Source organism: Takifugu flavidus, chromosome 21 (assembly GCF_003711565.1).
Source record: "Takifugu flavidus isolate HTHZ2018 chromosome 21, ASM371156v2, whole genome shotgun sequence".
In the NCBI taxonomy this organism is placed as follows: domain Eukaryota; kingdom Metazoa; phylum Chordata; class Actinopteri; order Tetraodontiformes; family Tetraodontidae; genus Takifugu; species Takifugu flavidus.
Window position 1 is genome coordinate 3937137 of NC_079540.1, and position 14550 is coordinate 3951686.

General features: G+C 44.7%; 1 protein-coding gene across 2 annotated transcripts in view; it reads right to left on the bottom strand.

Moving 5' to 3' along the window:
• csmd2 (CUB and Sushi multiple domains 2) overlaps nucleotides 1-14550 on the bottom strand; it is a 150998-nt gene that overhangs the window by 127928 nt on the left and 8520 nt on the right. For both annotated transcript variants that reach the window (XR_008947899.1, XM_057020343.1), the window contains exon 2: nucleotides 11429-11645. Coding sequence is in view for 1 of the 2 variants with exons in the window: in XM_057020343.1 (XP_056876323.1) it covers nucleotides 11429-11645 (217 nt within the window). In the remaining variant the exon portion in view is untranslated. The remainder of the gene's footprint in view (nucleotides 1-11428; nucleotides 11646-14550) is intronic.

Genomic DNA, 14550 nt, shown 5'->3' on the forward strand with positions numbered 1-14550 from the left:
TAGCGTTGGAGAGCAGGTCAGGGGAGAGATGGGAATGTGTGTGGAGGGGTGAGGAACACCGTCAACACGTGGGGAATTTAAAAATGAGTCACGGCGAGAGAGTCCTTCGTTAGGCTCTGCAGCTATTTAGAGATCCAGACGCTCACATCAGCGTCGCCGGCGTGCACGGTGATCCGTCGGAACGTTTTCATGTCATCTGCCTTCAAACGCATACGTGTTTGGAGCTGTAAACAAACAGACTAAAGCAGGTCATCTGGTCTTTCATCTCATGCGCTCCGTCAATGGGGTGGAAGGTTGAGCAGAGCTGATGCAGCTGATTCCTCCTCATTCATCACCCCCAACACCACGGGGGGGGGGGCACAGCAGCAACATTTGGATGGCTGGAGAGGGCAGATGTGGTGATGGCTCGTCAGAAAAAAAGAAAGAGAAATGAAGAGTAGGGTGAAGAAAGGGTTGAGCTTCCGCTTGTGGGGGAGTCAGAACTGGACCTTTTACAGCCGTGAGCTGTCGGCAGCCAAGTCTGAAGGCCGGGGCCGACGTCGCGTCCTGCTGACAAACAAGGTGCTTTTGGCTTCAGGTACGTCATTAAACCCCCTTTTTATCTAGCCGATTTATCCTCACTTTAATTGGTTCAGCTTAAATTTAAAGGAATTAGGTCCTTCTCCAGAGCAGAACCGTATGAAGACCCCCACTCTGGACGAGCAGCCGCTTGTAGCCCTCTTGCTGACACAATGCTGCTTTGTATCATTAGACAAGATTCCTCAAAAGACTTCTTTTCTTGTTTTTCTTGGACATTTAATCCCAAAGTGGTGCTGGGTGGATTCAGCGTCTCCGCATGACTCATCGCTGGTTCTACTGAAGAAAAAAAAGTGTGGCCACGGAGCCGAGCGGAGGTTTAAATGTCACTCTGTTCCCACATGGTGACTCAACTCCGGCAACTAATGTGGGGACCTAACAAGCAATTACACTGGATTTTCATGAGGAAACTCATCTCTCCTCTCAATGAAACTATAACCCACCGTGTCAATTTGCCCTTGGGCATGATCCGGTTCCTGACAAGGCATATATGCTTAGCCCTCAGATCCCTCAATTTCAATTTAAAGTCCTGTTATTTAAGCTCAAACCAGCCAAACTGTGGATAGTATGCTGCTCTGCTCCTTCCTTCTCTGGGATTTAGCTCTTTTTTTCTTGTTTTCGCCCACGGCTCTGAACGAAAAATCGTGCAACTCCACAACAAAAGGTGAACATGGCTACAGGCGGCGTCAATTTGTAAATCTCAGGCGCAGCTCCCCGCAGATCCCACAGGACATCGGTATTTCAAACGAGGCCTTTTGAAGAGGTCGTGCTCGTTCACTCTGTCGCTCTCGCGCATGGTGCCGCCCTTTAATGTCGTCCCTGTGTGTGACATCACGCGGTATTTGCGCAGGGACTGCCTGCGCGTGCACGTGGGTGCGTGCGTGTCAGATGTCTCTGACACCAAATGCTGATGCGAGATAATCAACCGCAGTCAGCTCCTACAGAGACGAGCCGCAGTGAAGTCATTAACAAACCAGGGTCTCAGGAGAAGGTGAGGGAAAGGAGAGCGGCTGATACCGGGGATGAAAGCAGAGCAGACGAGGAGCTTCGGAATCGGCGGAGGGAATGTAATGGGAGCGATATGATGAGATTTGAAGAGGGTTGTGATGCTTAAAATAATCGACTGAGTCGCAGATCCTCGGAACGAGCGTAAAGCAATGCCATGATTAAATCAGGAGAAATGCTTCCCGGTCTCACCGTGGCGACAAAAAGTCCGACTCCTCGGCTGTGTTCATGTTGTGCCAATGAAAGGGCAGAGATGGAAACCGAAATTAATTTAAACACCAACGCAAGTCAGTAGCTGAATTACAGGAGGTGCAAATAAGCAAAAAGACATCCTGGAATATTGGGAGCCAGTGGATTTTTAGCTGCTCTATGGGCTTTACATCTTATTCTTTAGTCAAATTAGCATGTTCAGAGAGTTCAGGCTAATGCAAAAATTGCACTAACACTCATGACCCGATGTGCACCCAATTACGACTGAAGCTAGGTGGTTAGCTATGTTCTATTAGCTGTTTTGGTTTGAAATGAAGTAAACCTTTAAAATCAGGGCTCTCTGCTGGGTGTCCAATCAAAACTAAACAACACTCAGGTTTAGTATATGCCATTAAAAGTGCTGCACTCGTGAGGCTCAAATTAAAATTCGTAACTAAACAAGATCAACACTCGACAGACGCCGCTTCGGTGATGAAGGAATAAGAAAAAAAAACTCCACCCTTTGTTCATTTGTTCCCCCTCTGCAGAGTCAAAAGTCAATTACACTTGCTACGAGCAAATCAAGGCTGACAAATGAAACAAGGTGGCGTTCGCGGGGCCACTGTGTCGCTTTGCAATAATGCTCACGCAGAAAACAATTAGGGGATAAAATAAAACTTATTCAATGTCACGCCTCCCTCGCCCTTAGGATAGCGACGATGCTAAGTGGCAGACATGAGAAATGCCCCCCCCCCCCATATGCATGCGCGTGTGCACGGAGCAATTATGAAAACTCAAGGATGTAAATCATCAATGGGAGCAAAAGGAAAGATGCAGGAGAGGCAATTTAAACCAAACAGGAATGAAAGGGGAAGAATTCCTAGATCGATGGCCACAGCCACTCCACATCCATCCCGCTTCTTCCACATTTAGCCACTGTCCCCTGCACCATAATGCGCCACATATATACCTTTTTTATGATCCGTGGGTGGGTTTTACAGAGAAATTACACAGAAGCTCTATTTGCACATGCATAGTAGTGTCCCAGAACTTTCAGTTAGCGTTTCCCCATATGTTTTCCATTAAAGCAGCGGTGCGTATTGGTTGCACTGCACTGCACAAGTGGCACCACAAAATAGATCCATCACCATCATGACTCTAACCCTGACGTCACCATCTCAACCTGACTGAAGCAGGCGGCATGGCAGCAAGGCTAAAAGGAGTTTTTGTCATCCAAATAATAGATAAAAAGAGGATTCTGGTTAGTCCATTGTCCTTCCATGCAGAGAAAATGTCTCACTGTATAAATCAGAGACACTGGCACAGCTGCTGGGATCGCGGTCTAACTTTCACGTCCAATCAAGGAGAAGAGTAATGCTACTGCAGAAAACAGATGAGATTTACTGTTGCGTTAAAGAGATACGGTTTTCTTAGCATCCTGTGCAAAAGCACCAGGGAGGAAACCTCTCCAGCTGTTTTTTCAGGATCTCCAGGACTTATTTCCAAACATAGCTTTTTCTCATTGGGAACATTCATTGCATCTTGATACTGTTTAGCTGTTTAGCAGCTTTCCCACATAATTGCACCTGCCCAGTGAGAGCTGCGTACTGTGTTTTATGCCAGGACTCTGATACAGAGTGTTGTTGTTTTCTGTAAAGTAGAAGAGCAAACTTCCCAACACAGCGAGGAATTTCATCACGCAGTTTGAAAATATGAAGAAACACTGCGCAGAACAACCGACGGTCGTGATATGTGCTGCACAAATGTGACCGAACCCCTTAACGTGGGACAGCTGCCGACTCTTCTGGGCTCATTTGATCCACCTGTTAGACATGGCCACACGGACCAGGACGGAATTTGAGAAAACTTGGGAAATTCACCCTGAAAACAAACTAAATAATCGACTGTACCACCACCGATTGTGAGCGTTTGGAGCAGTTGTGTCTCGGATCTCCACACACACACACACACACACACACACACACAGAGCACCTCATATTTGTTCTAAATTGTACAGATGTGGGAGTACCTGCTAAAAAAAGATGCGAGCTGATTTGAATTTCGACCTTTTCAGAACAGAACCGGGCACAATCATCAGCAACACGATTCATCTAACACTCATACGCGAGTCTCCGGATGAAGGCTAGGATGCTAAAGCATGCCCGACGAGGAACATTCGAAGGGAAACTCTGCGGAATTGTATCAAAAATATTGCAGAAAGCTGTGGGCACCTCTATTTTTTTCCCTCTGCATTCTCTTCGGAGCTAGTTTGGGTAGATGATGTGATTTAGCCGGCAGGGTTGACAGGGATGCGCTGCCCGGTGGAGCGCCGCGGCGGAGTCGTTCGGGGAAGGAGACAGTGGGAGAAAATGAAGGAGGCGTGTCGGCTTTTGGGCAGCAGACAGATTCACCACGATTCCCAACGCGTCTCTACGTCAATTCAGCCGTCTTTAAATCTCAACCTTAATCTTGTCTTGGTCGCCTTTTTCCTGCTTCCCAGAGACATTCATCAGATCGGTCTCGCTCCGCAGGCTCTCTTTGTTGGGTTTTATATGATCCTAAGAGATTGATTTACACCCCTTATGATAAAATCAATAACAGCACATTTGCAGCACAGCGGGCGACGACCATTCTTCCCTTTTCACAACACGTCAGTAAACACAAGCACAAGTGGTCACGTGCAACAAGTGTCTAATTACATGCCAGGCAAATCCTTTTGACACAGTGTGTATTGTATGTGTGTGTGTGTGTGTGTGTGTGTGTGTGTGTGTGTGTGTGTGTGTGTGTGTGTGTGTGTGTGTGTGTGTGTGTGTGTGTGTGTGTGTGTGTGTGTGTGTGTGTGTGTGTGTGTGTGTGTGTGTGTGTGTGTGTGTTTGTGCAAGTTTTATCCATTATCAACTTTCACAAGGTGTTTGGATAACTAATTAGATGGCCTTGCACCCCGTCTTCCAGGGACGAGCAGGAGAAAACAAAGGAAAAGAAAGAAATGAAGATGGAAAAACACGACCGGTGGGATGCCGAGGGATTTAGCTGAGAGGTGCACGGGAATGTCTGTGTTTCACGGTAATCTAGAGACGCGGGAAATGGATTGGGTTAGGGTCTACGTTGGGAAGAATCCGTAAACCCTACCCTGGGTTTAGAGTCTTGTTTTCAAACCAAATCAAGGCTAAATCTGTCTGCTGTTGCTGTTCCTGTAACTATCCTAGGTTTTGACCAAACACGCACCTTAAAGATGAGAAATAAGTAGGTCAGATTTCACATTATGTTCACGGTCAGGATGGAGAATCGGCTCCTATATTCCTTTGCTGCTAGCTAAACACATTAATCAGCAGCAGGTTGACAGCAGTGGGCTTCTTTGCATTGTTCGGATCACCGCAAAACTACAGTGTTTTATTTCTTTACAAGACTCCCTTGTTCGGAGCATCATTTGTAAACTGTAGTTGGGGTGAAAAGAACATGTGTGGTAGAAAAATGGCAGCAATCACTCTTTTGAAAGAGGAAGAGGGAAGATTCATCTCGCCTATTTCGCCAAACACATAATGGACAACCAGAAATTCCCTTTTTAAGGGACAGGAGCTTAAAGCCATATGTTGGTAGTGTTTAATACACTTTTATATGAGTTGGATCACACACAGCTGCCAGAATAATCTGTTCAATACAGATTAAATGGACTCTATGAGAATAAGAATTCTTTATTTGGCCGTGCGTGCAGCTGTATCTAAAGGTGGCCTGTGTGGGATTTAGTGACATCTAGCGGTGGAATACAGACTCAAACATGAGTGAAAACAGAGCAACTGCTATTACAGGTGGCATTAGAATTTAGTAAACTACAGTTAAAATGCACTGTATTTTTATTTTTTTATGTGTGATTTTACTAAGCACAACTAGATTGACCAGTGCCAACATGTCTGTGAAATTTGTTGAGGCTGATGATATTCCTGTAGTAGAGGGGACTCAAACCCTTTAATTACTTATTTTACTCATGCGAACATCAAAACAAAAGGGACGCCTTTTTTTATAATGTCGAATTCATTTTCTAAACAGTCAATGTTTCTAATTTTCTTCACAACCGTGAAAGAAAAGGCTACGAACCGTTGAGAAATTCTCATTTTCCTGTCATATTAAATTAAGGTGAATCAGAGCAGCTACTTTTTACAGCTTATCTGGCCAATATTGCCGGTAACAAAGCGACTTCATGCAGAAAATGGAGGAGAAAAGAAAATCGGCGGCGAGCCCGGTTCTCACTGTCAAATCCGGACCTCCCGTGCATGTTAAGGCTGCAGCGCGCCGGAGCCTCAGGTGTTGCAGTTTGGAAAAAAATGCAACTGCGCAAACTGTCATGCAAAGGGACAAAAATGAATCTGATGCAACAAGAAAGGTAGAAAATAAGCAACCCAAAATGCCTTTGTTGGGTGAATATCATAAAATGATTGGTTTTAGGTGCAGCCCAAGCTTTAAATATGCACTGCAAAGCTATTGCTTGTGCACGTTATAGTGCTATAACCTATTAAGTAATTACCCAGTGTTAAAGAAGCTGCTAGTTTTAAACCCTAACATAGTTTGATGTTGCAACACAACTTTTCCCGAGCACAGAGCGTCCCTGCGGAGGACTGTGCCACAACTGAGGTCAGTTCCTGCCAAGTCCTCGTCCCCAGAGTCAAAACTAAAGGTCTGGAATTTTATGTGACGGCAACAGAGTGTAATCACGGAGCCTGTTAAGACCACTGATGGGACTGGAGACGGAGAACGTCAATAACAATCACGAGATGACTGATATACAGGACGCGGGGCATAAATTCACAGCCATCTAGTTGATTATTTCTCTAATCTGGGGTTACAGTGTCTAATAATTCTGCCTTCCAGGTGAGCCGCCCTCATAAATCTGCACATCATTTCACTTTTTCCCAGTGGGAGATGATGAAAAACAAACGATTACTCTTCCCCCTGTTCCTACCGGACTGTCATTAAAGCTGGCGTTGATAAGTGGCGGCCTCTCCATTAACAGCCCAGACTCAAAGGACACATAAATCGTACGCTTGTGTGTCACAGTGTGTGTGGGGGTGTCGGTGCTTGTGTATAACATTTGGAGAAACTTTGTTCTTTGCGTGTCTGCTTCCTTAAAGAGGCAAATCCTATCATATTTTTTGTCAGAGGATGAATCAGGATGCTCATTTCAACTTCAAGAACTTTAATTTGACGCTGCAGGAACCTCCGCGAACAGCTGTTTACAGGAGCTTTTACGGGGTCTAATTGAGTCCTTGCTCCAGGGTGGGTATTCAGATTGGCCTGGGTGATGCGTTAGGTTTACGATCTGATGAGAAAACCCAGCAAAAGAGTAGCATTAGCCTAGCAGCCACAAACACACAAACCAGAAACCACCTGTCTTGTTTTGTATGTTGACATGTAATATGGCCAAAGCTCGACACACTTCAGGGAAATCTTATTCTCTCAGAGTATTAAGAGCTCCATTCATGTATACTTCTCTCCTTGTTGATGTCTCTGTTATTATGTCTTGCTTTTGCCCTCTCGACCGGATGACGTCCCGGCCTGAACTGTAAAACACCGATAACACAAAATTCCAAACTTTTGACTCCAGCAAGGGTCCTACCTCCTCGTAGAGATGCAACCCGATCCTGTAAAGGTCCAGTCTTTAAAAGGACCTGCCATGGTGAACACATGCCTATAGGTATTCAGGATCCAGTTGGCTAACATTTAGCTCTCTCAGCTCTCTCAATATACTACTACAGTATATGGAGCTGGTTTTCATTGAAACGGACATGACATGGAGAGAAAAGTCAAAATACACATCTAATTAAGCTTCTCCAAAATATATTATGGTATTTAGGTAGTTATTATAATATGTATCCAAAGATGTTATTATATTAGGTATCTGAATTAGCATAGCCGTTACACTTTTAATTTAATCTGAAATTGTTTTAAGATTTAACAGATTTAAAATGTAGCTGTAATATTTAATATTAGGTTTTACCCATTTAATACATTTGCTTGTTGACAAATATGGTAAATGTAGCACAAAGTGATTTATTCAAGTAATTATTTCAAACTACATGTGACAAAATGTTGCTGTTATTTTCAGCCTTAGCTGCTTCACACATGCCACCCATTTAGTCAGGAATTTTAGAAACAAGCACACACATACACACACACACACTATTCCTCCTCCTCCTCCTCATGCAAATGTGTTTTTCTTGGCTGGCTGTTGCACAAACACGTTAAAGCAGCAGCACGTGTAGCTTGTGTCAAACGCAGCAGGAGTGCATATCAACGAGGAGCTCCTCACACACGTGTGCGCACATGATCTGAAGTCAATAAAACACGTATTTCTGGGAAATTGATGGCTGAGTCATAGAGGGATGAAGAGTTGTCGCCATGGCAAAAGTGCGAGGTGTCCTTGTACGTCAACCGCTCAGCCCCAGAACGTGCGATCTCTGCAAGGTCGACTCGACCGGGCTTGTCCGCACAAACATGATGACACGCTGGGGCGGTCCAGATCCTGGGAGACCCAGTTTGACTCATCACCCTTTTGCCCGCGGTGTCATGATAAGTAGGGGTGGACGCCTGAGGTCAGAAACGCTCGTGACCAGAGAGTCGCCGGTGCAACTCCCCTCACAGGCAGGACATCTGGGAAGTTGGAAGCCACCACCTCCCAGCCTCATCTCTGCCATGCACCCTTAAGCAACAACATGGTATCGATTTCGGTTTCTTTTTATAGCAGCAAACGCAATTACGGGCATATTATTTCCGTCTCATGCTGAAATATCATTCAAGCACTTGTGCTTACAAGTGTTTTCCTAAAAGCCGAGCTATTTCAGAGCGCCGGGCTGACCGGTTTTGCTGCCCACTGCCATTTGCTCAGCGCTACAAATGTGTCCGAGTGTGTGTTCGGGAGTGAGCCGATCTAATCTGTGCTGTAACTTTGTTGACACTGAATCAGCTCACTGGCCCAAATCTTTCTCTACCAGCACAGAGTAAATACAGACGCGTCAAGGGCCCGACTGTGGCGCTAATGTCACCCCCATCACCGCGCGTGCACTCGTGCTCCTTATTTAGGTCTTATTGGGCCCACAGGCTGAAAATCTGTCCATTAGGTTCCTCCTCCTCTTCTTATTTCCTCTGTTCTATCTCGGCGCCGAAAACGCATGAAGAAATATGACGGCACAAATGATTTTCACACCGCTGGGTCGGATCAAGTTCTCCTCTCAGCAGTTGCAGCAGAAATAGCCAAAAAGATGTCGCTGTCACGGAGGCTGACTTGCACCATTCTGTAGTGCCCGATGAACGCGACCAGACATTTTTTTTCCTGTGTGAGTTGATCAACAACATGAACGCAGAGAAAAATACAATCTATTACCCAGCTGGCCCCTACTGAAGGATGCTGAAGGGGCCGTTTGCAGAGGGGCCACTCATCCATTACATGGACTGGAATATCAGACTCTGGGTGAAACCTACAAATTAACCTGCATTTGACTAACGTGCGTTCGCGCGCGCGCACACACACACACACACACATCCTCACATTTCTATCCTTGTGGGCCAACCCCTAATCCTGAACCTTTAATGGACATAATAGACTACCCATATCCTAAGTTTAGCCCTAACCATCCTAACTAACATCCTACATTATCACTAACCTCAACTCAGCACTAACCTGGACCTTTAAACCATGACTTAACCTTCAAACGGTCCTTTGAATGTGTGGGGCCCATGAACACGGCCTTACCTTTTCGCTCAAATTTGTAAGGAGAATGACGATTTTGGGACTCATCATGTAGTAACACACACACACACAAGCGTGCTCACACCATTTATTCAAACATTTACACCCTCAATGCAATTTAAAGTCCAATCAGGCTAATGGAGATGTTTTGCCAGCCTGCAAACATTTAGAAACCTTCGATTCAGTTCTATTTTATCACTGTATCACACCTAACCAATAAATATTGACATTTTCTCACATCAGAGCAATTAGTTACTGTTACTGTTATTGGTAATAATGTGAGAATAAAATGAAATGTATTTAAAAAAAAGATTCCAGTGCTGCAGTTATGGCAAAAATACCAAAGTTCTCCTAGTGAAATGAATAATAGGAAAAGGGGTTAATTTAGTCGTAATGGGCAAAACATTTTTGAAAGCCAGAAGTGCAGTTTAATTTAACACATGAAGGTACAGTGTGGAACAGTGATGCTTAATTTATATTACTAATGTGTCCATTTAACTGCAGAAAATAAAGCGCGCCCCACATCAATAAGAGCTTGTTTGAGCACGTGTTAGTGCAAATGTTTTTTCTTTAACAACTGAACCCATTAACAGATGAAGTGCAGCATTGACATGCTAACTCATGTATGAAGTTCCTGTGGAGTTATATGCATCACGCACAGCAGGGCATAAACACAAAGGTGGAGGCAAAACAAGAACAACATGTATACAGAGCTATAGCTGCAGAGCAGCCTGCTCCTGATAACAGTTTTCTTAGCTTTGCTGTGGGCAATGAATAAATTAATGTATAAATAAACAAATCTGAGGGAGAAGTCACTGCTTTGATGAAGAAATGAAGGTTTTTTTTGAACCAGACGTGAGTCGAGGCATGCATTTTTTTTATCACTGTTTAAGATTAAAGGAACTGTTCCACGATCTACAACCTGTGACGTGGTGGTTGGACATGAAACGGGCAAATATGTGCAGGAGCTCCGAGGAGGCGACAGGAGACATCAGTTAAAAACCAAATACAAATTTCAGCGAGACAGATGGGAGGAAAATTACTTATGATGGAAGTTTAGGGAAAAGAAGAAAAAGAGAGGGTGGAATTACCAAATACGTAGCTTTGTGCTCATTTCTGATTTTGTGGTGTAAGGCGTGGGCGAGCGGCGCCACTATTCCGGTTTCGCATTTGCAGAAAATATTGGAAGTCTCCTTCTAAGAAAAGTCCTCTTTGGAAAAGACTTAGCAGAGAAACAACACAAGTACAGTCTGTTCTCTCGTATGCTCAGGTACTTTTCCTCTCTTCCTTAACCCCCGTGTGTCTGTAGGCTCACATATTCATTTTCTACCCCACTCTCTATTCAAGGAGCGCAGAACGTGAAAGTGTTGCACGGTCCCTCCATTTCAGATTAATATACGAAGGAGCCTAGAGGTCCTAACAGGAGAGAATGCGTGAAAGGAGCCACGCAATCCTGATCTATAATGGATTTTCTTCTTTCTTTTATTTGCTTTCTGTGGGGAAAAAATGGCAGAGGCACTTCTGGCACACAAGGGGGGCAGAGAAAAGTGGTTGGATGTGTAGAGTGGGCTGGACAAGGCTAACAGGGTCTCCAAACACTGCCAAAAAAACCCTCGTGCTTTATATTTAATCTTTCTGTCTCTTGAGACAAGTGTAAAAGGGGGTTGCCAGACACTAGGCTGCAAGTAAGAATCACAAACATCATGCCAGCACAGGGTATGGCAACTCTTTGGTTTTATTTTAAAGTTGCAATTACGTGTGTTAAGGATTTCCCAAATTAGGAAATAACCGAGGGAGATGACACGTGTGACAAGAGATAACCAGGTCAAGTCACGATTCACCACTGAAATCAGGGGAATAAACTTTGTGGCATTGTCTAATCAACGATAAATCCAACACACGTGTGGAGTAGAAACTTACCGTGTTCTCAGGTTTCCCGGGCTGGGTGTCCCATCGTAGACGGACAAGATGTCAAAGTCCTCCTCCAGTGCAAAGCCTTGGAACACCAGCTGTATCCGGTTATGCTCTGCCGCCACGATCACCCATGTGCAGTTGGCATAGTTAGGATAACCGTAGGGGTAGCCGGGGCTCTGTATGGTCCCATTGGGACTGTGTAGCGTGTAGCTGCAGTTCTGAGCTGCAAATGGAAGAAGATGGGGACGAGGTTAGGATGGTGGAGATTGTTGCCAGCTGTTTTCACAAAGAGCGGAAATGTAACCAGATGCATGCACACAAAGAATTATTATTAAAGCAAAGGCGGATGAATCAGCCGTCCACTCTGAGCTTTATATTCACCATTACCACCACCATCAACACTTTTGTTCATTCATTTGGTCTTTCATCGCATCAGTAATGGATCCAAACATGCACACCTGACACAGCCTTACAGAGATAATGCCAGATCAGGAGAAGAGCAGGGAACCACAACAATCTCTCCATATTTTTTATTTGCAATTCTAATTGTTCAGTTTATCCTCTGAAATCCTGTTGCACAGCAAGCTGATGTTTGCTGTGCCAGCCTTGGATCCTGAACCTCCAGGACTAATCTTTCAATCTTTGATCAGAGCACAGTTGAGACTTTTAACCAATATTGAGGAGGAAGCAATTACTTGCTAATGTGGTGATTCAAGATGGCGTGCACACTTTTGTGTGGCTCACAAATATCTTAAGTTGATGCCACACTCATGGTAAAGGTGCTGCTGCTTATTAAAAAAAAAGGTTAATGTGGGGACATGAGTAGAGGCTGAGGTACAAACCACACAGATTTCATGAATATGAATCACTAAAGGACTCAGACAGAAACATATAACATTTGTAAAAATGACCCAAAAGCTCAAAAAAACCTGAAGGATAGTGCTTTCTCATTAAAATGTAACGAGGAAAGTGGAATTAGACGACATCTGTTATCTCCCCTTTGCACATATTTGCCAAAAAAACAATGCTTCCATTGCGGCACGCATCATTTTAAGGTTTTTTATTATTCATATGTGCGCAGCATGTGTAAACAGTCACAATAAATCAGTATTCTGGACGTGAGTGCGTTAAAGCAAAAGAGTCGTCTCCTGTAAAAATGATTTGGCGGTTCTCTTATCGAAAGCAACCATTTGGCTTTTGGTATGTGTCTGTCTCATTCTGTACTTCCTAACTGGAAATAATTCAGATTAGATAAATGAATGCATGAGAACGGACAAACGAGGAAAAAATAACTGTAATAATCGAATGCAACCAGAAACCAGAGCGAGAGAAACGGCAACATATAGCAGACGGTAATAATTCCAAGGTAACTGGATGAACAAACGCTGCCTTTGTTTTTACACCGTGGTGTTGAAGGATTCTGGGACTACTCGCTACATCATGAATTCTGAGATGCTGCCAGGAAGAAGAAGAAAAAAACCCACAAAACAAGCTGACAGACACACAAACAAACAAAGCCAATATTAGCTTCTTCTTTCCCGGGGACGGGAGTGTCGGAGGTAAAGATCCATGTTGCCTGAATGACATCAGTAATAACAGCAGTGGGAAGTTGAGGAGCATCTCCAGCCACCGTGTATCTATCATTCCGCTGCTCTGACTCCCCAGGGCCTGTCTCGCTGGAAAACAGACAGGGGCCTTTCGCATGCACCGCTAGCAATGCTTCATATACACTTGACCTCTTTTACAAGATACTGTAGATCCGCTCGAACCTGGGCTGCTTGAACACATGCAGGAGCGGACTCAAGACCAGCGTTTCAAAGGGAAAAACTCTAGGAGGAGCTAGAGGGTGTGAGTAAAACTCAAACTCTGAATGAGCAGATATTAAATGCTGTCTTTAGTTTGTGCATATGGTGAAGCCAGCGCACAGCAGCTGTAATTACCCTGTGGTTTTTCAGTAAAGCTTTTAAATTGGTCCGGCATACGGGCATCTATCCTTCCACTTGCCATCAGGTCAATACTAATATTCGACAAAATCCACCTTTCCCACCTGATTTTCACAGAAATATACCCTGTCAATACCAGGCCTGATCAATCCCCCTCATCTCATCCATTACAGAGTCTTAATCAAATGCCAATCAATGGTTCTTACTGCCGTCTGAAGGCAGAGCCTGATGGGGTCAGACTGGATGTGGAAGCTCATGCAACCAGGGCTGAATGATAAACTAATAGCAGGGACGTTAACACAACAGGACTGATGGTAATAAAGATGGGACTGAAGTCCTGGATGTCTGAAATACACTATTCTCTGACACTCACTCTCCATTGAGCTAACACTTTTAGGCATTATTGCGGTTTACTTGCGAACAGACTTTTTAGCGAAAAACTTTCATTTCTAATAAGAGGATGCAAATATTCAAGCTCATTCAGAGGTAAAGTGTAACCCTACTTTCGCCGCTCTTTGAAAACTAAGTATGTAGATCCTTCACTGAGGGGTCTGGTTGAATAATTTAAACCCCGCTCAGGGTACATTATGAGATTAGCTGCTGTGGGAGGATGACCTGCCGTTAGGCTGCTCGGTGTAAATCTACAGGGAGGAGCCCATCCTGCAGTTGATCCCACTAACACTCCATCAAGACCCCATAAACACAGTGTCGGCGGGGCTGTTTTAGTGTGACAAGACCACCCACATATAGAAGGGCACATTTTCTCAGGTTATTTAAGTTCACATATATCTCATGAATACAGTTCATGTAAAGTTATGCTGGCTCATCAGGAACATTGTGGTTTTTTTTTCCTGACTGGCTGGTTTTGGCTTGAACGTTAGTGCCTGTCCCACTGAGCCACTGGCAACGTCTGCTTGGCACCACGGTGGCTGTCCGCACACCTCCGATTAGGTCCTCGGGGACAGGTACGACCTTGTTAGGGCAGCACTCCAGGTTCTGTAGCTGCTAATGTTAGCACCTTCGCCAGGGCAGTTGTTTAAGAGCGGGCATATGGATCGGCGCCGTGACACTTTGATGAATCGACGGTCGCCGCGCTACACTCGGGGCAGGTACAAAAACACCCCAGAATGGAGAAAGGAGGTGGGGAGAGGGAGAGAGCAAGGGCAAGGGAGCGTGTTGTGCAGA